At 42.7% G+C, this 27,959-nt stretch overlaps 1 protein-coding gene across 1 annotated transcript; it reads left to right on the forward strand.

The window, feature by feature from the left end:
- The first annotated feature begins 5 nt into the window (after window positions 1–5).
- Window positions 6–27,959, forward strand: KPNB1 (karyopherin subunit beta 1). The gene is made up of 22 exons (XM_032428694.1): window positions 6–404; window positions 507–565; window positions 2,747–2,929; window positions 6,292–6,492; window positions 7,419–7,571; window positions 9,469–9,528; window positions 10,121–10,210; window positions 10,569–10,679; window positions 11,470–11,571; window positions 14,163–14,387; window positions 15,351–15,542; window positions 16,292–16,422; window positions 17,959–18,106; window positions 18,430–18,501; window positions 19,794–19,938; window positions 21,052–21,134; window positions 21,745–21,852; window positions 22,241–22,384; window positions 22,496–22,601; window positions 23,277–23,391; window positions 23,971–24,132; window positions 24,860–27,959. Coding segments are annotated over exons 1-22 (2,631 nt in total). The 5' UTR covers window positions 6–364; the 3' UTR covers window positions 24,861–27,959.

The raw sequence follows: 27,959 nt of genomic DNA on the forward strand, positions 1-27,959 counted from the left end.
CTCCCTCCCTCTCTCTCCCTCCCTGCGAGCCGCCGTTCACTTACCGCCTCCCTTCCTTCTTTCTCCCTCCGCCACCCGAGCACCAGCCGCGCTCTGAGCTACCCCCGGGGTCCCTCCCCCGCCGCCAGAGGAGCAGCTGCTGCCGCCGCCAGCAACAAATTAGGAGGGAGGAAGGAAGGAAAAGAGGAAGGAAAGGGAGCCGGGGCGACTACCAAGAGGGAGCCGGTGAATGGGCTTGTGGTGACCCCCGCCCCCCACCCCACCCTCCCTTCCCACCCGACCCCCAACCCCCATCCCCAGTTAGAGCCGCCTCCCGAGAAGCCGGACCGTCGTCTTAGGAGGAGTCCCCGCCACCACCTCCGCCATGGAGCTGATCACCATCCTCGAGAAGACCGTGTCTCCCGGTAGGACGCGGGGGCCGGGGGTCGGGGTGAGGTGACCGGGTGGGGGGAGGGGAAGCCCTGGCCCCTCTGACCCTGTCCCCTTCCCACTTTCCTTCCCCCTAGATCGGCTGGAACTGGAAGCGGCGCAGAAGTTCTTGGAGCGTGCGGCCGTGGAAAACCTGGTGCGTGCCACCCCGCCGTCCCCCATCCCGCCGTCCACCCATCCCCTGCGTGCGGGCCTTCCCGCCCTCCCGGAGGCCCAGGCCTCGGGAACCCACCCCGCCCCATCCCGTCCCCCTCCTCCCCCACCCCGGTCCAACCTAACCCCGCCATCGGGAAGCCGGTGGGTGTGTCCCGCCCCGGGCCCCGGCAGCTGGCCAATGGCGCGGCGCGCCGGGGTGACTGCCGCCCAATCGCCGCGCGGCCTGAGGGCGGCGGTGCAGCGGGAGGGAGAAAGAGGGAGGGAAGGGAAGTTAGGTTGCGCGGCGCTGCGTGTTCAGCAAGGGTGGGGGTGGGGGAGCCGGGCCTAGGGGCCATGTGGAAGCTCTGAGCCCAGCTGCCCGCCCTGCTCTGACCGGGGCCGGCTTCTCCTTCCTGTCCCGTGGCCCCTGTTATTCTCTCCACCTACTTCCCAGAGTCTACCCTTTCCTATGCCCCTTGGTACTGTGCTCATGGCCAGGCCTGGCACCCGAATACCTCCTAACCCACTCCGGCAATATTTCTCCCTTTACTGCCTGGGTATTCATCTATGGGTTATTTATTTTTTGGTGGGGGTTGGTTGGGTTTTTTTGGCTTTGTTTTGTTTTTGCTTCGATGGGTAGAGACTGAATTTGTACCCATACAACAGGCTGAGGCTTCATCCTTGATCGGGCCTGTTCCCAGATGAAATCACAGAGGAAAGTTCCTCGTTTTCATATTTTCATATTTAAGGTGTACAGAAAAAATGAAGAGAAGTCCACTAGACTGGACTTCTGTATAAAAACGTGGGATGGATTGGTTGAAACAGCCTGTGTGCCAGTAACGTTTCTCTTTGATGCCCCTCTTATTGCGGGGGATGGGGAGCAGATGGAAGGGTGGATGATACTTGACATCTTTTAAAGGTAATAGGTAATAAGCCTAAATAACATTGTAACCCAACATGTTCCTTTGTAATCCAGGCGAAATACAAGCAAAAAAGTGACAAGGCTTATTTTATACAAACTGCCTTAAGTGACTTTTATTGTGCTCTTATGTGCTAGCTTTTACTACTTTTTATTCTTAACTTTCCATAGAAAGGATTTCTTTTCTGCTAGTATAGACCAATAATACTTCCATGTGGGGTATATTCCTGTTTCTGCCTCTGCTCATTTACAAGAAGCCTTTTATCTTATTCTTAACATTTTATCTTTCTGACATTCCTAATATTCCTTAGTGGTACATAATTAATAAAACTTTTAAGATTTATCTTCTGCTGTGATTGCAGGACTTGTTATCTGCTTTTGATTTTTCCTGTTAACTTCCATTTGGACAGAGCTTTCTGCAGGGAAGAGGAGTGTATCTTAAAATTTTTAAACAGGGAGTAGTTTTGGGGACCTGTGCATTATGAAAGGTTGAGTAAGGTTTTCAGAAATGCACTATGTTCAGTGGACAGCTCAAGTCCAAAATGTGTAGGAGCCTTTAGTGTGTTAACCGTTGACTGTTAAATGTAAAATCTTTTTTCTTGGCAAATTTGCCTTGGCATTTTTATCTTTTCACTTTTTCTGTGTTTCTAAATATTATCAAATTTATAACTAAGTCTTTTTTCATTGTTCTTCTCTCATTGAACACTTAAAGTTAAAACAGAGGACTAGCCTCCTAAATCTATGTTTCAGGTTTGTAAGTATTTACCTCTGTAAGGCAAGATTACCTGCCTGCATGAGATTAAAAGCCGCCCTGAATATTATTCTTTTTGGACTAAGATATTTTAAATTTAGGGAAACAATTTTATGTTCTACCCTGTCTTCACATATTCATTCATTTAACAAATATTTATTGTCAGGCATTGTTAAATAGAAGAATCCTCTGACTACTAGATTGTCAAACTTCCTTTATTTCTGGGAGATCTAATGCGAAGATTTGAGCACTAAGAATGATGTTGATAGGAAAATCTGTACCTCCTTGTTAAATAAATGCTGAGGATGCATGAGAAGAGGGTAACTTACTTGTGTACCATGTAACATTTTTATAGGAGTCTTGAAGTAGGTATTGTAGCATATTCCGAGATGTTATGATATGTTCTAAAAAACTTAGGTTTCCCCCAATGTTTTGGTGCTCCGTAAGCTAGCCTCAGTTGGTAAAATTCCCAAGAGATACTTTTCATTCACAAATGCCTCTTCTCTTAATAGCCCACGTTCCTTGTGGAACTGTCCAGAGTGCTGGCAAATCCAGGAAACAGTCAGGTTGCCAGAGTCGCAGCTGGTCTACAAATCAAGAACTCTTTGACATCTAAAGATCCAGATATCAAGGCACAATATCAGCAGAGGTGGCTTGCAATTGATGCTAATGCTCGACGGGAAGTCAAGAATTATGTAAGTAACTTTATCTCCTTTTGGTCGTGTTAGCCTCTGGGAATAAGAAACCTCATCGTCCACCCACCCACCCCATCCTCTCCTCCTGGACCCCCTACAAGAGACATCTTGGTCAGTGTTTTTGTCATTTACATGGGATAGAGCTGACAGTGTAATAGGTTTCTGAGACTTAAGCTTCACTTGAAGATAAAAATTGTATTTGATTTAAATTTTCTTTCTCATCTTAGCTTTTCTGTACTGTGCTGTCATTTCCCATTAATGAATGCATCAGAAACCTAAGGTAAACTGTAGCAGTTTAGGGAACTTTAACTGGATGCCAGAATTTGTAGAATCTGTGGTGAATTGGCATAGTATACAAATTGTTGGTTCCCAAACTTGAACTCTGAGAATCACTTAGGGAATTTGCTAACAATAATATATTTCCAGGTTCCCTCCAGAGATTCTGTTTTGTTGGAGTGAGGCTCAGGAATATTTTTTAGATATTCCTGTCTTTCTAAGTGATTTTTTTTATAGTCATCCAGTCCCTGCTCTTGTTGAACTTGTGTTGTAGATAATTTTCACTCTTTGGTGGTTTAGGGTTGGCACTATGTGGAGTTCAAAGGGGAACTAAATAATCTCTTGGGGCTTTTAAGCCCAAAGAGTTTGTGAAATAAGAATATGAGGTTAATGGTGCTTTTATCTGTTTAGCAAATTATGAAAAACTTCGTTTAGAAACATCTGGCTCTTAATCAGGGCGTTTAAAGAGTGGACTGATGAGTTTTGCGGAAAATTGAATGTCCCTTGTTCTGCATCATGGAGGTCTTACGACTTTGTTGTTGAGTTAAAATCCGTAATTCTAGCCGCAGCAAAAGATACTCAGAATATATGGACAGGTGTCCTCCCCACCCCCCAGTTAATGAGCTTCTTTAGTGGTTTGTTTTATGTGGATGAGGCACAGAAAATGGTAAGTCAAGCAATTAGTCCTTGGTATTTGAGGGAAAATTGGTGGGGGGTTCCTAAATGCGTACTTGCACATGTCATCATATTTGCTGTTTCCTGGTTCGAGGTCTCAGCGTTAGGTAAATTTGTGCGCCTTAAGGGCAACAACATCTCTTTCAAGTTATATACCCCTTCTCTTTGTAGTCTTTCATGAAAGTACTCATGACTGTGGGAACTAGGTTATGAAAGCCAACTTATTTTGAATGTTCTTTGGAATATGTAGAGCTATTTTTATCCACATTGGGTCTGCTTATGTAATAACATTTTAGTCTTTCTTTCAGTAATTTGGTACAATTGAAGTTTATTCCATCAATCACTGGAAATCTTGGTGCTTGTAGTGCCCATTCAGTTTCTCATCTTGCTCGAATCATGCGATAGTAAATGAGATGAGAAATGATTGGAACTGTGATTGACTCTTTTTGGCATATCAGTCTTAACACTTTTTAAAATTTGGACAAGACTTTGTATATGTGTTGTTGAACTCTTCTGCATGAAAGAAAGTTAATCGTGGCCTTTTTCCCCTTTTCATAGCACCTCTGGTAATGAATACTTTCTCAGTGTTGATGGGTATTTTTTTGAAATGTGGGCCTTGGACACAGTAGAGGGTCACTCCTTTATTCCTCTTCTTTCTAATAATTGACTGTTATCGTTAGGGTTACCCCCTAGGTTTAAAAAAAACAAAAACAATCTTTTTGTACTTAAGAGTTGTACCTTTGTGGTCTCTAGATCACCTCAAATAATATTTAACTAGGGGTCTTCCAGAAGCCATTTAAAGGAGGAAAGATAAAGGTACAGTGGGAGGCGGTGCTCTCCACATCTGTACCAGGAGATGGTGTGGTAGAGTGTAAAGGCACCCTGAACTGGAACTCTTCGTCAGACTTGGGTTAATACCTGTTCAGCTCTTGCTGTTTTATTTTTTTATTATTTTTTTTTATTTGACAGAGACAGCGAGAGAGGGAACACAAGTAGGGGGAGTGGGAGAGGGAGAAGCAGGCTTCCCGCTGAGCAGGGAGCCTAATGCGGGGCTCGATCCCAGGACCCTGGGATCATGACCTGAACCGAAGGCAGACGCTTAATGGCTGAGCCACCCAGGTGCCCCAAGCTCCTGCTGTTTTAGACCGGTCATCTTATCCCTGCCTCTCGGCTCCGTGTCTTTGACATACAGTTTTTCTTAAAGTCCATTCTAGCTGTGGTAGCCCTAGAGAGCAAAACCTTCATTTAGAATCAGAACAGTTTGTTACTGGGCAGAGCTTTGGCAGTGGGGGCGGGCAGGGATGATGATATACAGTATGGGGGAAAGATGGGGAGTTCATTATTATTAGCTACAAAGCAGGATACTAAGTGACCTGACCCAGTCAGCAGAGCTGGCCTGAATATCTGGCAGCTACGCTTTGTCCTGTGTTCATGCCAGGAACAGTTAACTATTTGCCTTTTGAGTGGACTGGTGATTCTTAGTGAGTTCATTGACTGAATTAGCTGATCATGGTAATAATTAACCTTAGGTCAATTGTGGCTTCATCCTTTATCTGTACCTGTGCCTTTACCCTTTACATAAATCCTTGTACGATTATCATTTCAAACAAGACCTGTTTAACGATAAGCGGATCTCATTTTAATTGGCATATCTAACTAGTTCTTGGTATCTGTTGATGGTGGAGAGAAGAGTTCTCTGATTCTTGGGTAAACAGAACAAATCCTTCCAGATTGGAAGTTAAGTAAAGATTCATTCTTAGGTGTTGGTAACGTCATTAACTTTGTATCTGCATCTAGTGATGTTCCCTGACCAAGGCCTTTTATGAAAGTCACCCCAGGTGTTAAATTGTCATTGACCATAGGGAAGGAGGCTTGTTCCACATTTCATGAGTTGGAAGATCTCTTCCTTGGATTAGGCTAGACCACGATCTACTGTGAATCAGACCCATTTGAATGCCCAGAGTTAGCCTCATTCTAAAGTTCCACACTTTCTGTCCATAAAACAAGGCTGTGAGCATCCTTCCATTGTACCTTTAACAAGGAGCTGGAAGGTGAATTTTGTCCTCTCCTTTGCCTTCTAACATTGTCATCCGTCTGACTCTCACTTCCTTATCTTGCATTGAACATTGACGTGAGATGTTTGGCTTTGGAGGAGTCCTTTTGGAAGTAGGGAGTAATTGGTTTCGTTTTCTAGGCTCTGGAACAATGTTGATTGTGCTGGTGTTGGTAGTGAGGCTGGTTTTGTTTTTGTTTTGACAGCTGACTATACTGTATATGCCTTTTTCTACTTTTGTGTGTTGCCGAAAATTCAGACTGATGTAAGAGGTGTGGTGGTAGGCAAAATGTGTTCAAATAGTATTAGAAATTGATATCTTTCGTCTTGTTTTGTGTGTGTGTGTGTGTGCGCGCAGGTTTTGCAGACTTTGGGCACAGAAACTTACCGGCCTAGTTCTGCCTCACAGTGTGTGGCTGGTATTGCTTGTGCAGAGATCCCAGTGAACCAGTGGCCAGAACTCATTCCTCAGCTGGTGGCCAATGTCACAAACCCCAACAGCACAGAGCACATGAAAGAGTCGACATTGGAAGCTATCGGTTACATTTGCCAAGACATAGTAAGTACTGCCCTCTGTATCTCACTTAACATAGCTCTGATTCCCTCTAGTTGTGCCATGCATAGTATTAGGATTGTTCTTACCTGATGGAGAAAACCAAGCTACTGCAGAGTGTTTTGCAAGTAGGACTGCTTTATTTAATCTAGACTTCCATATTTGGAAAGCTAACTTATCCTCACATTGCTAATCATGCCCTAAAGTAAAGAGAGTTGAGGATCCCAAGCTCAGAGTAGAAATCTGTAGGCTTGGAGAGGTATAGATTCTAGACTTTTAAAAGAGGATATGCTCTGTTGTGGAGCATCCCTGATCTGGATCCCTTTCTCACGATCCTCAGTGTACCTCAGGATGCTGTGTTACTTTTCGTTTACTCGTGCACAGAAACCCTTTGCCAGCCCTTGCAGCAGTTGGCTTAGCCACCAGAGACACAGTAGTGTGTGAAATGCAGCCCTCCTGGGACTGGGGCTGCTGCTGAGGTTACCACCCTTGGTGTCTGTTTCCATATACAGACTTTGGATGAAGCAAGGAAGTCCACACTTGACCTGGACTTAGACTACCTAGGTGTTGTGCCCAGGCAGTGATCCTTGGCCCTCAGAAGCTTTACTTCAGTTGATACAGATGGCCTGGAAAAAACACCAGACTGCCATTTCCCTTTGCACAGAAGGGGGAAGAAAAAGCCAGCATTACCTCATGCCCAGAGTCATTATGCTAAGAAATCAGATGAAGTTGATGAATTTAACTTGTTTTGGTTCAATTTTGGACTAGTAGGCCCCGGGATATTTTGCAGGTGGTTTGTCCCTAAATGGAAATGTGTGGAAAAAGATCAGAGAAAGTCATGATACTCACTCGAGTGGATTTCACAGTTAAAAGGACTGCTGATTAGTCATGAGCTCATTATTTTACTCACTGCACTTCTCTGCTTGTTTCAGGACCCAGAGCAGCTACAGGATAAATCCAATGAGATTCTGACTGCCATAATCCAGGGGATGAGGAAAGAAGAGCCCAGTAATAATGTGAAGCTGGCGGCTACAAATGCACTCCTGAACTCATTGGAGTTCACCAAAGCAAACTTTGACAAAGAGGTGAGTCTCTTTTGACAAAAAGGTGTAGTAGGTTCAGAAGGTAAGAAGTAAGAGTTAAATGAAAGGTTGTTTTTAAGTTTGTGGTCTAGAAAGTACCATCTTGTTTAGGTGCACTCATTTCCATTCTAGTTGAGATTTTGTTGTGTGAGAAATGGCCATGGAGTAGGTGTGTTTGCTTTTGGGAGGCTTTTGGGGAAAATGTGATCTGAAGTGTTTCTAAGCTTAGGTTTCTCCTTTTATAGAGCAAAGTGTGGGTATGCTCTGGGATTTTAAAAAACATGGAAGTTGGGGCACCCGACTGGGTGGCTCAGTCATTTGAGCCTCTGACTCTTGGTTTCCGCTCAGGTCATGATCTCAGGGTCCTGAGATCGAGCCCCACGGCTGGCTCCGTGCTCAGCAGTGAGTGTACTTGAGATTCTCTCCCTCTGTGCCTCTCCCCACTCGTGCACCCACACGTTCTCTCTCTCAAATAAATAAATAAAATCTTAAAAAACACAGAAGGTTGTAGAGCTTACTTTAAAACAAAACTGGCGGCTGGCTGGCTCAGTCAGTGGTGCATCTGATTCTTGATCTCGGGGTCTTGAAGTTGAGCCCCTTGTTGGGCATAGAGTTTAATTTAAAAAAAATTATGTAAGTTGGGCTAGTTCATAACTCCTTGGAAGGTGCTTTTGAAAATTAATATATAAACAAAGTTTATCTTGCCTGGAAATATTTCCCTTTATTATTTAAGTTGTGTAAAAATACGCAGTAACGTAAAATTTACCATTTTAAGCATTTTTAAGTGTACAGTTCAATAGTGTTAAGTTACAGTCATGTTGTTTTACAGCCAGTCACCAGGACTTTTTCATTTTGCAAAACTGAAACTCTGTGCATTGAACAACTCCCCATTTTCCCCTTCCCAGTGGCAACCGCTTTTTTTACTTTCTGTTTCTGTGCTTTTGATTACACCAGATACCTTATTTAAGTGGAATCAATCATACAATATTTGATTTGTCTTTTATGACTAGCTTATTTCATTTAGCATAATGTCTTGGGTTCATACATGTTGTAGCCTGTGTCAGAATTTCCTTTTTCAGGCTGAATAATATTTTGTTGTATGTATAGACCACATTTTGTTTATCCATTTTTCTGTCTGTGGACTTTGGGGTTGCTTCCTTTCATCTTCTAACTATTGTGAATAATGCTGCTATGAACATAGGTGTACAAATAGGTCTTTGAGGCCCGCTTTCAGTTCTTTTAGATCTATACTCAGAAGCGGAATCACTGGATTATATGGTCTGCAAGTATTTTTGTGTATTTGTTTGTTGACACTTGAGCTGTGCTTTTTGCCATTTCTTGGTCTCACTGTGGACAAAGTCGGGAGGTGTAAGAAGTCAAAGCAAATTGCAATTCTAATTGCTTAGAAAACAGACTTTTTCCTTTCAGATTTCAGAAGACTTAGGATAGTAGCAAATAACTACATTGCTCTGTTCTCCTGTATCTTCCCGTGTTTGATGGGGATTTGCCACCTCCCAGAAAACAAATTTGTCTTTGAAGTAAATTTAAATATAAAGAAATGGGTTTTCCTAATGTAGGTGTGTGTTTGTTTACCATTTTTATTTAAACCCCTGTGACCTACATTTTCCTATTTACTTCCTCCTTGGAGTCTTGTTAGTGGTCATTTTGGGGATTAAAAGATGAGGGAGCTCTTTAGAGGGCAGGTCATACAGCAGACACTGGGGGCAAGCTCTTGATGGTCTTCATGGTGCCATTACTGTGTTCAGGGGAAAGCTGCTTGATTGCTTCAGGGTTATGGGGTCCCTGAGGGGAGTACAAGGTTTTCCCTGAAGAGATAGTCTAACAGTCTCCATATATATGGTTGGTAGTCTTATTCTCTTGATCTTTGTTCTTCCTGCAGTCCGAAAGGCACTTTATTATGCAGGTGGTCTGTGAAGCCACACAGTGTCCGGATACAAGGGTGAGTGTGAGCTCTGACGAGAAATCTGTCTTCCATCTTTCCTGGGAAATGTCATCTCCAGCATAGTGGTTTGAAATGTTGGGAATCGGGTGACTTCAGAAATAAGGTTTGGCTACTACCGTTCTTAATAAAAGAGGAAAAAACAGTATTTGGAAAGTTAACATAACGGAAGTTGCCATCCTCTTAAAAGGTTTAAGGAAGAAATGGTTTTTGATCACCCTTGCTACTTAATTGCTCTAAGTTATACAAGTGACTGCTTTTCATTGTAGCCATTGAAACTGCTTTGATATTGCTGTAACCTAAACTGTGACCCTTGAAACAGGTGGGAGTAACATCCAGTCTGAGTGGCATTCCTGAGTTTAGTCCTCTGTAGATTCCACAGGCACCTTTAAAGGAAAAAAAAAAAAGGAGAGGAAAAATAAATAAGGATGGTGAAAAAAATTAAAGGAAGAGATTGATTTGGGGGAAATGTTGACATTACCCAAATGTACCTCAGTTGACCCCTTTAGATTACTGACTCATTTATGTGACTTAACCTTTGTCAGACTACATTGTTAAACTAAATAGCAAACTAATCTTTTCTTTATAAAAGGTACGAGTGGCTGCCTTACAGAATCTGGTAAAGATAATGTCCTTGTATTATCAGTACATGGAGACGTATATGGGTCCCGCTCTTTTTGCTGTAAGTATTTCTGTTTTACGTATGGGAGCATAGCTAGTTGCAAAACTCATCATTCTTGCTGTTTTGTCACTTCTGTAATTTTTTTACTTAATATTATGAAATCAAGGAAATTCCTTGAGTCTGAGTATTATGTTTAAGCCATCAATAATGTGCCAAGAAGACTTGTACTGTCTTTGTGCTGGGAAAGAATATATTTTAAAAGTTCTTTTCCTATTTCTACCTTTCATTTCAGACCCAGCTTCCATAAATCTACATTTTTGACACTTGAATATTTGTGGTTAGAAGTGGGGGGGGGGTCTAACTTGAACCAGCACTTACTTGGGGTCTGGGATGTCTTTTTTTTTTTCCCCCTCTTAAGATCACAATTGAAGCAATGAAAAGTGACATTGATGAGGTGGCCCTACAAGGGATAGAATTCTGGTCCAATGTGTGTGATGAGGAAATGGACTTGGCCATTGAGGCTTCCGAGGTGAGCCTGGGAGAGTCGGTGCGGTGAGAGAGTTGTTTCTCTGACAAAGCTCCTTTGTGGGCATTAGTCTCCTCTGGGAAAGCTTTATTCTGACTGGGCTTAGAGGGCATCTCCATTTGTAGAGATTTTGCTTTCTCTACTATCCAGAGCCCCTCAGGAGGGAGACAGACCCGTAATGAGGCATTTCATGCTTTACCGATCACCCAGACGTGATTTATTATAAATGTTCATATTAGTACCATGAACACAAGGGGGCAGCAGGCAGTCACAGTTTAACAAGGTGACGTCCAGTGCTGAATTACTTCCTTTTGGAAGTCCTAATGAAAGCATGGGATGCATAACTGACAGCTTCCTAACTCTGGTGAAGAAGTTTGATAGAGACAAAGTGGCTAGTTCTGCACTTGCAATCTCTGAACTCAAGCTTTGTTTCCAGCCTTAAACTGTCTTGCGTACTTTAAGAAACACCATTTTATTTTTGGCATCATTACATAAACTTAGTACACCTCTTGATCCAAAGGTTAGTTAGATGGCAGCTTGTTAATACGAATTGAGCTTGTGAAAAAGAAAGGTAGTTCTTAAGGTTGCCTTGGTCTTTTAAGGTAGATTATATGTATGGCCTAAAAGAATCCCATTGAAGTAGACCAAAGAAATGAGCACCTCCAAAAGATCACAGTGGATGGTACATTTGCTCTGTGTATTTCTGTTCAAACCCCTGGGCAGCTCTCATTGTATGCCTCTAGTATCAGCCTGTTTGCTGCTGTCCAGAATTTGCTTTTATGTTTCTCCTCAGGCAGCAGAACAAGGACGACCCCCTGAGCACACCAGCAAGTTTTATGCCAAGGGAGCACTACAGTACCTGGTTCCAATCCTCACACAGACGCTAACTAAACAGGTGAGTTACCTTGCAAATCGAGCCGGTTAAGCTGTGAGACACTGTTGAGGGTTAGTTTACTGTGGAACAGTTTCCATGAAGGAACTCGGCAACTCTTTAGTTGGTTGCTGTTCGGTTATAGATGACCGGAACAGCCGAACTGGATCTCTAAGATCCTCTAGGCTCTGAGTTGTTTGTGAAGGAGAGTTGAACATTTCAGCCTCGATTGTGCACAGGCTACACATACAGATTCCTGAGTGCTTTCCTTTGTCCGTAGTAATGCAAGAGACACACGCTATTAAAGTTGCAGTAAAGAAAGGTTGGCAAGAGGGATGTGCTAATCTTAGGCCACTCGAATATCTGCTAATATTTGAATTATTTTCATGAGTTCACAGTATGTATATACATTTAAAATGCTGATGAAGGGCGCTTGGGTGGCTCAGTTGGTTGGGCATCTGCCTTTGGTTCAGGTCATGGTCCCAGGGTCATGGGATCAAGCCCCAATAGGGCTCCCTGCTTGGCGGGGAACCTGCTTCTCCCACTCTCCCCCCCCCCCCCCCCCCGCTTGTGCTCTCTTTCTCTCTCTCTGTCAAATAAATAAAAAAATCTTAAAAAAAATAAAATGAAGTAAAATGCTGATGAGGTTGGGTAAGAATTATTCTGGGGTCACCTGGGTGGCTCAGTCCATTGAGTGTCCCTACTCTTGATTTTGGCTCAGGTCATGATCTCAGGGTGGTGAGATCATTAAGCCCCACGTTGGGCTCCCATGTTTGGTGTGGAGCCTGCTTGAGATTCTCCCTTTCCCTCTCCCTCTGCACCCCCCCACACACACTCTGTTTTTCTCTCTCTCTTTAAAAAAAAAAAAAATTTAGGGGCACCTGGGTGGCTCAGTCGTTAAGCGTCTGCCTTCAGCTCAGGTCATGATCCCAGGGTCCTGGGATCGAGTCCCACATCCAGCTCCTTGCTTAGCAGGGAGCCTGCTTCTCCCTCTCCCTCTGCTGCTCTCCCTGCCTGTGCTCTCCTGCTCTCTCTGTGTCAAATAACTCAATAAAATCTTTAAAAGAAAAAAAACACAAAATTAATCTGATCATTCATGATCATTAATATCAATAAGATTCAGGACTAAATAAAAGTAGCAAGACTTCACGAAGATGTGGGTCTAATGGGTAAATATAGAAATTCTTTTTTTTTTTTTTTTTTTTTTTTAAGATTTTCGGGGCGCCTGGGTGGCTCAGTCGGTTAAGCATCTGCCTTCAGCTCAAGTCATGATCCCAGGGTCCTGGGGTCGAGCCCCACATCGGGCCTCCTGCTAGGAGGCCTGCTTCTCCCTCTCCCACTCCCCCTGCTTGTATTCCTGCTCTCAATCTCTCTCTCTCTGTCAAATAAATAAAATCTTAAAAAAAAAAAGATTTTCTTTATTCATGAGAGACAGAGAGAGAGAGAGGGAGGCAGAGGGAGAAGCAGGCTTCCCGCGGAGCAGGGAGTCCGATACGGGGCTCAATCCCAGGACCCTGGGATCATGACCTGAGCCGGAGGCAGATGCTTAACCTACTGAGCCACCCAGGTGCCCTAGAAATTCTTTTATAAGAAGTATATGTTGGTTGTCATTGTTCTCTTTTGAGTTTAGGCATCACAGTTTTCCTTGGTATGGTGTTTGGAAAGATTCTTTCTGTCCCTCCTCTCCTCTGATGCATGTGAAGTATTCCCAGAGGGCCGGCAGTGCTCTGAGGAAACATTGCTGTGACTTTGAGCATTGCAGAATTTCCCTGTACACAGGAATGTCATTTGTGTTTAGGAAAGTACATGACTCTTCAATATAACAGTCTCAGAAGATAAGTAGAGATGTATTTGGTTTGAAATGGACTGGGTGTTCTCTCAAATTTTCATCTCTTTGTTCAGTTTTACAGTTACTTTTTTGTGTCTTTTGACCTTAGTGTCTTCGCTTTTATATTTTTGTTGTGCTTCTCACATTTGGGGACAAATCATTCTTTAGGTATGTAATGTTCTGAAGCTGCGTAAGGTAGCCTACCTTAAATTACTGTGTGGTATGAATAGTCACAATAAGGAAGATAAATCTTGAATTCTACTTTCAGGGGAGATCTGAATGGAATCTTAATTTTGTTTGTTTAACATCTCATCGAACTATAATTAGTACCACACCAGAAGCCACTTCATGCCTTCTTCCTAGTCATTCATTGTCTCCCCTTTACTGCCAGAGATGAATTTTGATTGATTTTGGATTTCATATAACCAGAATCATACAGCATATACTCTTGTTCTGCCTTTTGCTCTGTATCTGTTCGAGTTTCATCCTTGTTGAGTGTAGTGGAGGTTGGCCCATCTCATTGTATAGTACTAAGTAGGACTTCCCTCCATCTGCATCTTATTTAACAAAGGCTATGTGTGATGAATCTTTGTGGAAAAAATTAAAATAAAAAGGTTTTATATTTTATTTACGTCTCCCAAACTTAAGTTCCAATGACATTTGGGAGTAGTCAGAAGACCTTTTGAGTTAGTAATTCTGGGTGGGGTTTTTTTTGTTTTTTTGGGTTTTTTTTGAGTTAAAGTGATTCTTGAACAAAAACTTAACTAGTGCTACACTCTCTGGTCAGGACGAGAATGACGACGACGATGACTGGAACCCTTGCAAAGCGGCAGGCGTGTGCCTCATGCTCCTGGCCACCTGCTGTGAAGATGACATCGTCCCACACGTCCTGCCCTTCATTAAAGAACACATCAAGAACCCTGACTGGCGGTACCGGGATGCGGCGGTAATGGCTTTTGGCTGTATCTTGGAAGGACCAGAGCCCAATCAGCTCAAACCACTAGTTATCCAGGTGAAGCTGAGGGAGTTTTGGGGTGAAAAGTGGGATATTTATTATTTGAACTTTTTCCTTGAAAGTGTGCCCGTATTTTAAAAACAAAACTGTACATAGTCATCCAAAAAGGTTATTCTGGATTGTTGTTTGCTGTCAGTGAAGGAAGGATAAAATGTATTTGACTTTTTTTTTAAACACAAATCATGACTTGGAAAAATGCAGAAAAGGCTAAAAAGAAGTCACCTTTAATCCCACTGCCCAGGGATAAACATTCTTAACTCTTAGTATTTGTGTGGCGTTCTTCTGTGTGCGTATATGTAGGTGGAACAGGATGGAGTTCTTACTGGGCAGTAGTCTTAGAACTTGTTTTTTCACTTCCTGCTGTATCACAAACCTTCCTTTGATTTTTTAGTGATGTGATGATTTTGTCCTTAAGGACAAAATAGTATCTATTGTAATGAAAAGTCTTGTGGAAATACTGTGTTTATTTTACTATTATAAGTGATACAAGGCTCCATTGTAATTGAGTTTAGCACACATGGAACTCAGCCTTTCAGAATGTAGCCAGATGCCATCACAGCTGCATCTAGATGCATCACCTGAGTGATTCAGTAAAAGGCTGGTGGAAGCATTCATACTAGACTTTTAATAACACTCTATGCTGGGATTTGGTGAAGAGAGGACTATTTCACTTTTCACTTTAATTTTATTATACTGATCGATAGGTGACAGATGTGTCTTTTATAAAATGACAAACTATCTTGATGCTGTGGGTTAAAACCCAACCATCAGGGGGCACCTGGCTGGCTCAGTTGGGAGGGTGTGCGACTCTTGTTCTAGGGATCATGAGTTCAAGCCCCACGTTGGGTGTAGAGATTATTTAAATAAAACTTGTAAAACATCCCAGCCATCGGTATTTTCTCTTCATCAACATGAATTTTAATCTTTGTTTTGCTCTGCTAATAACTGCTGTATTTGCAGGCTATGCCCACCCTAATAGAACTAATGAAAGACCCCAGTGTAGTTGTTCGAGATACAACTGCATGGACTGTGGGCCGAATTTGTGAACTGCTCCCTGAAGCTGCCATCAATGATGTCTACTTGACTCCCCTGCTGCAGTGTCTGATCGAGGGCCTCAGTGCTGAGCCCAGAGTGGCTTCCAATGTGTGCTGGGTAAGGCTTTCTTCCTACTGAGATCCGGAGCGGCGCTGAGCCATTCGCAAGGAGGTGGGAGGTGTGGGAGAGAAATGGGTCTCCCTCACTGGAAGGCCTTTTTTGAATAGCATCTCCTTCCTAATTTCTTCAATTAAAATGTGGGGGATGCCAATTGCATGAGCCAGTGGGAGCTGTTGACTCATGGTGACTGGTTCCCAAACCATTTAGAACAGTCATGCTAACCCAGTGGGAAAACTGTCTGGACCTGGTTTTCTCTCTCAGTTGCTTGGGGACAAGAAATTTTGATTAAGGTAGAGAGTTGCTGCTACAAAAAGTACCATTGCTGAGAAGAGGGCAAAAGAGAAGGAAGGTAGGCGGCCCAAGTGCTGAGTCAGTACAGGCTGCTGAAGGTAGTTCAGTAGGGCCTTTGGGGGTGTGGGGGAGGAAGTTCAGAGAGGAAGGAGTGGGGCTAAAAGCCTTTTTGTAAGTGGAAAAAGAAGTAGTGGGAGGTGTTTGTGGTAGATGAAAGTACTCTGCTGCTGAGAGAGTTTGGGGTGGGACAAACAATATAAATAAATATTTTAATTTTAAGGATGTCTGTAAAGAGATTGAGATGATCTTGACAGAAAAAGTTGAGGTTTCACTAGCATTGATTTGTTCTTAGATCAATTGGAAAGGAACACTGCCCATGGTATGTTAAGGAAAAATGAGGTTATCCTGGGGTAGGGTTCTTTTCAGGACTAATATTAACTCTGTCTGGACTTAAGGCTTTCTCCAGTCTGGCTGAAGCTGCTTATGAAGCTGCAGATGTGGCTGATGATCAGGAAGAACCAGCTACCTATTGCTTATCTTCTTCTTTTGAACTCATAGTTCAGAAGCTCCTGGAGACCACAGACAGGTGACTGATACTACACAGAAATGGGTGGTGTCTTTGCATCCAACTCCTTTTGCCCTGGATGAGGGGCATCTAGCCTAATCATAGGAACATAGTAACAGGAAACATTAAAAGAATCGTGTAGTAGATGATTTAAGTAAGAGAAAGGAGCACTTGGCAGCTCAGTTGTTAGAGCATGCAACTCTTGATCTTGGGGTTCTGAGTTGAAGCCCCACATTGGGCTTAGAGATTACTTTTAAATAAAAACAAAGAGAAGAAAATACATGCTATGTCTACCTTAGAATGTTCAGGTTACAAGTCAAGTCAGAAGATAGTCTCATATAAAGAGGGATTGATCTGGGGCACCTGGGTGGCTCAGTTGGTTGAGTGGTTGAGTGTCCAACTCTTGATTTCGGCTCAGGTCATGATCTCGGTTGTGGGATTGAGCCTTGCATGGGACTATGCGCTGAGCGTGGAGCCTGCTTCGATTTCTCTCTCCCCTCCACTCGCCCTCTTTCTTTTAAAATTTTATTCGTTTATTTGAGAGAGAGAGAGAGACAGACGAGGGGGGAGGAGAGGGAGAAGCAGGCTCCCTGCTGAGCAAGGAGCCCAATGCGGGGCTCGATCCCAGGACCCCAGGATCATGACCTGAGTGGAAGGCAGATGCTCAACCGACTCAGCCACCCAGGCACCCCCCGCTCCCTCTCTCTTAAAAAAAAAAAAAAAGAATTGATCTGGAGAGGTACCTTCATTTTGCAATATCTATAGTTAACAGGAATATTTGATTATCCTATAAGGGAAATAAATAGTAGCTCTCATCGTGAATTTAGTTGCCATGCCAGGTCATTAGTCACTATTTCTGATAATAGATGAAGAACTTGGCATAAAATACAGTTGTTTAATAGATGAGTTTTTGAAATTTTTTTAAGGTTTTTTTTTAAAGTCATCTCTACACTCAGTGTGAGGCTCGAACTCAACCCCGAGATCAGGAGTCACATGCTCTACCGACTGAGTCAGCCAGGCGCCCCTGAAATGTAGTTTCAGCGGGTTATAAGTTGGGACAACCTTTAATTATTTTGGTTTTAAGTGAGCTCTACCGAAAGCCATGCTCAAAAGAAACCATGAGGAAGGAGGCTAGGCATAAACTCTTCCATGCTTAACTAGTTCCATCTCTGCTTCTCTGACCAAGATTAGGTATAATAACCATCTCTCACAGACAAGTGAAGAAAATTGAGTTATCTTTCTCTTAGCTATGTAGGTGACCTTGTCAGTTGTACACATGGGTCCTTCAGCATTTTAAACTAGTTTTTTCCCTATAATTTTAGCCCATTTCTGTAAGAGCCATTCTAAAGTGTAACCAGGTCTGGAGACCCATATAACGAACATAGCCATTGGCTCAGCAGTTGAAACTTTGGTTCCTGGTTGTATTGTGTTGCCACACTCAAACCATGTTCACAACAATATCGATTTCTGGATTCCTTATTTTCCGTGGTCTACGTTGTAACAACTCTCTTCTTTCTCGGGTAAGACTTTCAGATTGCTGTTGTGTGTTCCTTACAGACCTGATGGACACCAGAACAACCTGAGGAGTTCTGCATATGAATCTCTGATGGAAATTGTGAAAAATAGTGCCAAGGATTGTTACCCTGCAGTTCAGAAAACTACTCTGGTTATCATGGAACGACTGCAGCAGGTGCTCCAGATGGAGGTGAGGCCGGGCTGGCGCGACCGGACGGGGCCATGTCCTCTCTAGGTGGTGGTCACGTTTACGTGGAAGTGTGTTTCTCTCAGAAAGGTAGAATGCTTACACAAAAACTGTTGCCATTTAAAATTTGCATTGCTCATTTCAGTTTACTTATACATGTATCAAAATATATACTTATGTAAGTTTTTTGTTTATTTCCTGCATTAGCATCAGTAAAGATTATTTAATGGTCCTGGCAAACCCAGCAAAAACAGAAGCATTGAGGGAGTGTAGAGCTCTTTTAGAAGGTGTTTATTCAGAATATGATGGTGTTCTTTTCCTTGCAGTCACATATCCAGAGCACATCCGATAGGATCCAGTTCAATGACCTTCAGTCTTTGCTCTGCGCAACTCTTCAGGTACAGTGGCGCTTTATTACTTACCAGTTCTGATGCTGATCAGAAACTCTTCTCGAAAGGCTTTCGTCTGTGGTTGATTGGGAGAGTGATTTTCAGTTTTCCTTTCTTCTCTCTCCGTAAAAAGAATTTGTCTTTTGCACAGAGTAGGGAAGGAAACTATTTGGTTGGTGGTGGTCCTCCCAGCTGTACAGCGATTTTGTGCTGGCAGCTTCTAGTCTGTGGTTTTTATTGGGTTGTCCAAATGTAGCCCAGTCAGATTTGGTTCCCAGCTGTGGTTCACTCGGCTAAAAATATAGCTTTGAGTTTCTACCATCATCTTGTGAAACAACAGTTCCTGTTGGAAGCTTTATTATAATTCAAATCATTTATTGTACCACTTGTTCAGAGTAGACTTTTTTGAGGGGAGACTGGGAAGATTAAAATCACTCCTCATTCATGACTGGACTCCTGAAGTGACTGAGGTGCTATTCCTTATTTTACCAAAAATCAGGAAAACCCTAGAATTTGTCTAAGGCTTAGGTGGGTACTAGGTTTTAGTATTGAGTGATGCTAACTAGGTCACGTTCCCTGTGAACTCCGTTCTCATTCTTAGCCAAACTTAAAAAAGCCCGTCTGCTTTTTTAAAATCTTGACTGTTAAGGTCTTTCCTTAGTCATCAGACAAATACAGGAATGATCTCGTAACATTAGTTGAAACAAATTAAAGGGTAAGAGGGAGGTTTGAGGAATATGGAATTAGGAGAATTCAGGTTGGCTTTATTTTATCAGAACTATTTCTTGGGGCGCCTGGGTGGCTCATTCGTTAGGCGTCTGCCTTTGGCTCAGGTCATGATCCCAGGGTTCTGGGATTGATCCCCACATCGGGCTCGCTGCTCGGTGGGAGGCCTGCTTCTCCCTCTCCCACTCCCCTGCTTATGTTCCCTCTCTGGCTGTCTCTTTCTCTGTCAAATAAATAAAATCTTAAAAAAAAAAAAAAAATTAAAAAATTTAAAAAAAAAAAACCTATTTCTTGACCATCATCAGTAAATAAGATATCATTGGAAGGATTGCTTCCGACTTTGTGTACCGTGGAAGATCATCTCGTGTTTGTTCTGAGTTGGGAAATAGAAGGGATATTAAAATGTATGTTTTGTTGCAGATGATTTACACTGTCAAAGCTTTTGAGCCCAAAAAGTGTGTTTGGACTTTCCAAAAAAAGCCACGGGGTTCAGTTGATTTTTTACAAAGGTATATATAGTGTTCTGATCGGCGGGTTTGGAATCAACAGATCCTGAACTCTTTTTCATTTCACAGAACGTTCTCCGAAAAGTGCAACATCAAGATGCTTTGCAGATCTCTGATGTGGTCATGGCCTCCCTGTTAAGGATGTTCCAAAGCACAGCTGGGTCTGGGGGAGTGCAAGAGGATGCCCTAATGGCAGTTAGCACACTGGTGGAAGGTCAGTGAGCCAAAATTGGGCAGGGAATGTCTTCAGGATGCAAGAGTTTCAATAGCCACGGGGAATTTTTGACCACAGAAAGCATAGTCCTGTCTTCTCATTTATTGGGGCATGACTTGAGTGCAAAGTTGGATTAGTATAAGTGTAAATTTGTGCATAAGTGCCTTGCCACTCTCCTTGAAATGAATGGGGAGCCAGCAGCAGCTGAGATCAGCAGGTTCCTTTTTTCCCCTGAAAGTCTACTCACTTTCTTGATGTTTGGCTCCTTCCGAGGAGCGAGGAAACAAAGGTTTCCATTTTCTTTCCTGGCACTTGATACCTCCTAGTTTGGGTTGTAATGCTTTGGACTCCAGGTTGACACATTGTGGTGCTCAGAATAGGATGGAGTGAAACATTGAGAGTTCTAGGAATTAATTGGTTTTCTGGTTGTTATATGTCAGACTATACAAAATTGCTTTGAGGAAGCCATGTCTGCTTAAGGCTCTTTGAAGGGCCATTAAAAGCGCATTAAAGAGCACTTAAGAAACCTGGAATGCTTCTTCGGGGTTGGCCGCCTGTATGGTGTATACACTGACCAAGGCTACTACCTAAGGACCATTCCTGAGGACCAGACCTATTTCTAGCATCAGGAGGTTCACTTTGGCCCCCTGGAGTGGCTAATTCAGAAAGAAGCCCAGTCTGCTTTCCCTGGCTAGCTTGTAAAATAAGTCCTTGACGGACTTGCCCAGGGATGGACCCTGTTTTAAAGCTGGCCACCAGAGAAGACATGTTATAATCAGATGAAGAGGTGGCCAAGAGGCAGTATCATTAGCTCATCCAATCAAAATTAACCCTTGAAAAAAACCCATCGGTTTGTTGGTTTGTTTTAGCCAAAGTGAAATCCCACTCTGTGGAGATTTGGCATTATCTTCAGGGCATAAGAGTTAGGCCCTTCCAGCACTTAAGGAGTTGGCTTGTCTGAGACAACCTTATTGTTTTTGTGATAGAATCAGTAATTAACTCATACTCCACCCAACCTGCTGATTGGAGTGAAGACATTTTGGCAGAGCTGGCGTGGTTATTTTCGCTCACTTCTGTGATACCCTGTGGTACTAACAGTTTGTTTCTCTACAGTGTTGGGTGGTGAATTCCTAAAGTACATGGAGGCCTTTAAACCCTTCCTGGGCATTGGATTGAAAAATTATGCTGAATACCAGGTAATCTTTGCTTTTCAAAAGAATACATTTGTATTCTCATTTATCCCTGATTACCTCATGGTACAAAGTCCAGGTAGTGTCTGTATTGTCTGCAGGTGTGGAACTAGAAGTAGTCGGTGAAAAAACCAGGATAGGAGATGCCCCAGCATAGCACCTTGAGAGCAGGGCTTTTTCCTTCTCTCTCTCTCTCTTTTTTTTTAACCACTGTGCTCTTGCCACCATTATTCCCGGTGATTATTGTCATTTCCGTCCTTTGTTAATGATATCTTGGAGAGCATTAGCTCTTTTCCTGCCATACGGATTGTTATTAACGAACTAATCTCAGGGCGCCTGGGTGGCTCAGTCAGTTAAGCGTCTGAGTCTTGATCTCAGCTCAGGTCTTGATCTCAGGGTTGTAAGTTCAAGCCCTGCATTGGGTTCCACACTGTGCATGCAGCATACTTTAAAAAAACCAAACCAAACCAAAACCAAACTAATCTGAGAGAGGGAGGATGTTTTCTTCTTCAACTCTAGGCTCAAGTGATAAAGGACCAGCGGCTAAATAAAAATAACACCTTACCCTGTAGGTGGCCTTTTCTGTTTGGAAGATCATTTTCTTGATTCATTGCAGGTTTGTTTGGCAGCTGTGGGCTTAGTGGGAGATTTATGCCGTGCTCTGCAGTCCAACATCTTACCGTTCTGTGACGAGGTGATGCAGCTCCTGCTGGAGAACCTGGGGGTGAGTGTGCACACACGGGCTAATTTACGAGTGTTTGAAGAAATCTGAAAAGATGCTTAAAATTAAGTGAGAGGGAGCTGTCAGTTGCCAGAATGTTGGCTGTAGACTCATGAAGAAGGGAATTGTTCATTTTCACAAGATGATTCTATAAAGTAAGGTTGTAAAGTTAATTAAAGGAAGGCGTGCTCAATACATGAAATGGGGGGCAGGGAGGCCAGTAAAGTGTATGTGTCCAGAGAGACTATTAATTTTTGTGTATGCCCTTAAGGTCTGTACAAAGCATATTAGTAACTGTTTATTATAAATAATGTTTCTTTAACGTTTGGACAGAATATTTTAGCTTTTATTAATTTGCTCTGCTCTCTCTTTCTTTTTTTTTCCTGGTCAGAATGAAAATGTCCACAGGTCTGTGAAGCCACAGATTCTGTCAGTGTTTGGTGATATTGCTCTTGCTATCGGTGGAGAGTTTAAAAAATATCTCGAGGTTGTCTTGAATACTCTTCAGCAGGCCTCCCAAGCCCAGGTGGACAAGGTAAGCTTCAAGCTGTCTTTTAAGTCCAGCCCTGATTGGATGAGTGGGACTTCTGACAGTCATACAACTAAAGGCTCTTGGTATGATGGAGATTCTGTTTGTCTCTTACAGTCAGACTATGACATGGTGGATTATCTGAATGAGCTAAGAGAAGGCTGCTTGGAGGCCTATACCGGAATTGTCCAGGGATTGAAGGGAGACCAGGAGAATGTGCACCGTTGAGTATAAAACCCAATGGACTTAGTCCAGAGTTCATGTAGCCAAATGGGCTGTGTCTTCGGTTCTGTAGCTTGTGAACTAGCACCTATTGCTTAAAGGAAGCGGAGAAGGAACAGTACCCTCATGAAGAGAGAGTAGCTTTGGAAGAAGATAACAGGCTTTCCTGTTTCTCTCCCCCCCCGCCCCCCGTTTTGTCTCACCTTTCTTGAGCATCGGAAGGGATGGGATCCAGCAAGGCTGTTGGTGCTGGTCATAATCTGCACCAACCCTGAGTGGCAGTTGTTGAGCACACACACACCACACATAACACACCTCCAGTGCAGTTGAATTAAAGGATTGGGCAATCATTTTCTCTTTCACCTGATGTTTCTATTATTGATTGGGGAAATATTTGTCTTTTACTAAACTCTTTTGATATGGGCTTAGAGGGAGGGTTCCATTTATTCCTTCTTTATGATTTCTGCTTGTAATAAGAGGAATGAATATCTGCCTCTTCTGTTGGTATAAAGAATGACCTCTTAATTTGAGGAAGAGTAGTTCAGTATAACTATATGCAACTAATTCTCCAGCCTGAAACACCTGCCTGATGGGGGGTAGTGTATTTGGAAATTTTGAAATGGGTGGTCCTGCCAAAGGTGGGACAGCTTCATCAGACCTTCTCTTTCTATTATAGCGGATGTCATGCTGGTACAACCCAGAGTAGAATTTATTCTGTCTTTCATTGACCACATTGCTGGAGATGAGGATCATACAGACGGAGTAGTAGCTTGTGCTGCTGGACTGATAGGGTAGGTTAAATCCTATTTCCAACAGCTGAATAGAATTTCTCTTGGAAAATGAGAAGACCTGTGGTAAAGAACTTTGAGAGTAGCCTGGATGGTAATTACCCCCTTCTTTGATACAGATATTTCTTTAATAGAACCCAAGGTGTCCTGTTTAGAGTTCTCACAGATGATCATTCATTCCAGACCTTAGCTCTAGTCTCATTCCAGACCCTCCAAATTTCTAATTTCTCTTCGCTGAACTCTGTGGAGTTCTCAGAGGTATAGACGCAGCATCAGATCTGTGTCCCTCCTATATTGAGGTTGGTCAACAGATTGCCTATGTTTAGGCTCTACGGAAAGTTTGAGGCATCATTAGAAGAAAGAACCATGAATTAGTTGTGGAACTCAGAGTAAGTCATCCTGACTCTTTAGACCTCAGTTTTTACATCTGTTTAGGGAAGGTGCTGAACTTATCCCTAAAATTTCTTCCAGCTTTAAAAAGTAGGTGAATTCTAAGAGACCCAAACTAGCTTAGCACTGGCTGAAAACAGGATAGCGGGATGAGGCTGGGAGCTCATTCTCAGGTGTGTTTATTTTGCACAGGGACTTGTGTACAGCATTTGGGAAGGATGTACTGAAATTAGTAGAAGCTAGGCCAATGATCCATGAACTGTTAACGGAAGGACGGAGATCGAAGACTAACAAAGCAAAAACCCTTGCTACATGGGCAACAAAAGAACTGAGGAAACTGAAGAACCAAGCTTGGTAAGAGCTTGTCTCCATTGCCCTTTCTTTCTTTCTCGGGGAGGAGGCACAGTTTCTTCAGACTGTTCGGACAAGGGCTGCCTTTCTCTTGGTATTTTGTTTTGTACCCTTTCCCATATAAGTGCTTTTGAGCCAAGCCTTTGTTCCTCAGGCTTGTACTAGTGGAAGGGTCAGGCATCCTCAATCTTTCCTTGAGCGAAATGTTTGATTACTCATGGTGATGAAGAACAGAACTTATGTAACAAGAATTTAGTGAAGTCCCCAAATGATTTTTGGGCCCTAATAAAGTTACCGGTAATGGCATTTTCCCAGAATTCTCTTTTCTACTTTCTATTCCCTTCCTTCTGCTCTTTACTTTTTTTTTACTGCAGTGCTTTTAGACATTGTGTGGCTCTGCAGAAGATAGCCACAGTCAAGGGTTGTCTGACCCCTGCTTTCAAATGTAGTTTTAATTTATTTTCCTCTCACATGCTCATCATCTTACTCCAAAGAGCGCAGTAAAACTGGCTATCTTGAGATTTATCTTTTTAGTGTCCCTGCCACCCTCTAATGTAGGTGCAAATGAGAAAAGGTAGTTGGCGCATAGGAAAACAAGAAAAATAATTCTCGAAAAGTTAACAGATTGATTTCGGGTTTATGAGCACTTAATTGTGGGAATCAGAGAGGCATTGGCTCTCCTGGCTATCTGTGATCTCAAAGTTGACCTGTTTTCCATCTGTGTTTTTAGATCTGTTACCATTGGGATGATAACCTGAGACCCCCACTGGAAATCTCCAATCTTTTGAAAAACCCGGAAGTGAGGAGTGTGCACGGATGCTGAATGTTTGGGAATGAGAGGATGAGTGAGTGAGGCTTGAAAACACACCACACTGAACATCCTGCCGCAGCCACTGGCCGCCGACAGCAGCGCTGTTAGTGAGCTAAGTAAGCACTGGCTTCGTAGAAAACCGTAACGTCGGCCATCTCGGAAAAGAGCAAAACGATGGATTTACTTGCTTAGAAAAAAAAAAAAAGAAAGTTATCTCTTCCCAGGAGAGGCTAGAACTAGCTTTTCTGTCTTTTGGCCGGTGCCAAGTGGAGTGACTGGTTTGGGAGAGGAGGAGGGACTGGGTTCAGCTGTGGTGCTTTGTTGTAAAAGGCAGCCTGGCCTTTGCTACTGATAAGAAAGATGGAGCCTGGGTCTCAAGCCCCCCTTTGGTGTACCTTTGCCGCACGGTACTGTTTGCGTGCTGGCTAAAAGGAGGGTGAGGGATTCTTTACAGTCTGAGAATGAGTGTGTGTGAGTGAGGCGGTATCCACATTCTCAACTTCAAGTCATTGCAGTTTCTTTTTCCCAGAAAAAAAGGGGTTAGATGTTGCATTTCATAAAACTAACCGAAGTTCTGTCTACTGATGCAGCACAAGAGATGTGTAAAAAAAAAAAAAAAGAAAAAGAAAAAAAGGAAAGACGCTCTTTAGGTTTTGTTTTTTGTTTTGTTTTCTTTTTTTGTTTTGTTTTTAATTATCTTCTAGGGAAAACACTGACGAATGGTCAGAGCTCCCGTATCCTGATCTTTTCATCAAGGCGCCTTTCCTAAATAATATGGTTCAACTGTGAATGTAGAAGTGGGGGGGAGGGGGGAGAAAAAGAAAACTCTGGAGTTAGAGGATCTAGAACAAATTCAGATACAGTTGTTACAAATAAAGGACACAAACTTCAAAAACAAAAGAGAGCCACAACCCAAACAAACCAAAATTTTAGATGCTCAGAATTGGCAGCACAAAAGAAAAGTTCTCTCCTGACAGGTATCGTGGTAGTCTGAACACCCCCAGAAAATTGTGCCAAAGAGTTTAGAAAACAAATACACAATAAAAGTACACACATGCACGCAAACCTGCACACACAGCAAACTTCAGGTAACTATTTTGGATTGCAAACGAGGATAAATTTAATGTTCAAACAATCTGATAAAATAACCATTTGGAAACTGCTTGGCCTTCTGTTCTCTTTTATTTGATTGACTACAATGCGGTATTGGTCTCTTGCTGCACTTCAAAACCAACTAACCAAGAAAACGCAAAAAACAGAAGTATATATATGTATATATATATACTAGAACTCTTGTGATGAAAATGGCACTTGGAAAGGGTTTAATTTTTCCACTGAAGGTGAAGATTAATAAAATGGTGTCAAACATTCCCCTGGTCACACACACTAATATTTTTTTGGAAGTGTGATGTGTTATGAGAACCATAAATCAGACTAAGTTATTTTCCCTTTTACAAGGGAATAGGGCACCCTGAATTTTGGTTTTAGAATCTTTCAGCAATAAGGAGGGATGTCGGTGAGCTTTGATCCCCTTTTGGTTTTGCAGTTATTAGGATTTTTTGCTGGCATTTTGAATATGCTGCTTTCAAAAACCCCAAGGAAGATTTTTAATTGCTTCCTGGTATTTGGAGGATTAAAACACAAGACCTTAAATTCCCACTTTCATTTCCATTCTAGCAAAAAATGTGGGCTTACGTTTTTTCTCTTTGCCATTTTCCCTCCCCTGTCTAAGCCTTCCATTCATAAGTGGGATAGGCTCAGTTTTGCTCATCCATATGGCAGCATCTCTAATAGCTCTTGTACAGGGTATCAGATATTGTGCCTTTTGGTGCCAGGTTCAAAGTCAAGTGCCGATCTATGAACCAGTGTACAAAAAAACAAAACAAAACAGGTGTTTGAAGGAAAGACTCCATGTGAATAAAGAGTTTGCACCACCTCCTAAGCCCTACTAAGAAGAGACCTGACCCTCTAATGCCTTGTTTAAATTCTAGTTGTTTCTTGAAGGAGAGGATGATACACTAACCATTCCTGATAGGTAGGGGTTGGTCAGGGCTTAGGAGGGTGCAGGAATATTGGGGAGAAAAAAAATCTGATCATTCCTCAGTGCTACCCGTTTCTGTCCTGTGTGGGCTGCTTAGCTAGACAGCAGGAGAATAAAGTACACCAAGAACCATAATGGAAACAAAACCTTCCGTGTGTTTTGTCATGTTTTGTTCCAGGGAAGCAGTTGACAAGTGCTGTTATTAACGCTTTCTCCCAGATCCATTCAGTGATGGAGGAGGAAAGTGGGCTGGTTGGACTGTGGTCTTGGTGCCTTGCAGGCGTTCTACACTGGTTATGCATTTAATCCTCTCTCCCAGTTACCTTTGGCTAGTGGGCTTTCCAGAGTCTGGGTATGTTCCTTAATTGTACCACCCAAGGCAACTGGATGCAAAATGCATTCTGTCCACTCACTGGGCCTTCCCCACCCTAGTCTTGGCACATTCCTTCAAGAACGTAGTTACCGTCTGCTTGGGAAGAGGTCAGTGCAGATGCGAGGAAAAGGGGCATCGGACTAGGCTTTGGTCTCCCACAGGTGGCAGCTGCCTGTATCGATTACAATTACACTTCGTGATTCCGCTTTTCATTTTCCCGGTTCCCCTCTGCTCCCCTCCGTTGAAATGTTGAAATTTTGACTGTCAGAGGCAACTGTAATATTGCCTTAGGGACTTGTGGAGAAAGGGAGGGGGATTGCTCAGTGTAGTGTTTTCACTTTCAGAACCAAGTAATCCAGTCACTCTGATATTTAAGAAGTGTGTTAGTCCGACTTTTAAGAGAAATTTCAACTCCATCAGCTTCTGATAGCATCTTGGTTTCGAAACAACTTCAGTCTGTAATTGGCATTCAGAATGCCCTTGGCATGCCAGTCTGTGATGGCATTAAAGACCTGTTAAAACACTTGAGCCCAACTTTATTAACCAAAACTGATACCACCACCTTTATCTTCTAAATAAAGTCCGCTTTATTTTTATTTTCAACA

Source organism: Phoca vitulina, unplaced genomic scaffold (genome assembly GCF_004348235.1).
Source record: "Phoca vitulina isolate PV1807 unplaced genomic scaffold, GSC_HSeal_1.0 scaffold40, whole genome shotgun sequence".
NCBI lineage: Eukaryota > Metazoa > Chordata > Mammalia > Carnivora > Phocidae > Phoca > Phoca vitulina.

Bases quoted from the DNA above. Each gene is read 5' to 3' on its own strand.
- KPNB1 (XM_032428694.1), top strand. From the start codon at position 365: ATGGAGCTGATCACCATCCTCGAGAAGACCGTGTCTCCCG. The intron at 566-2,746 runs GTGCGTGCCACC...TTCTCTTAATAG, and splicing joins GTGCGGCCGTGGAAAACCTG to CCCACGTTCCTTGTGGAACT. The intron at 2,930-6,291 runs GTAAGTAACTTT...GTGTGCGCGCAG, and splicing joins GACGGGAAGTCAAGAATTAT to GTTTTGCAGACTTTGGGCAC.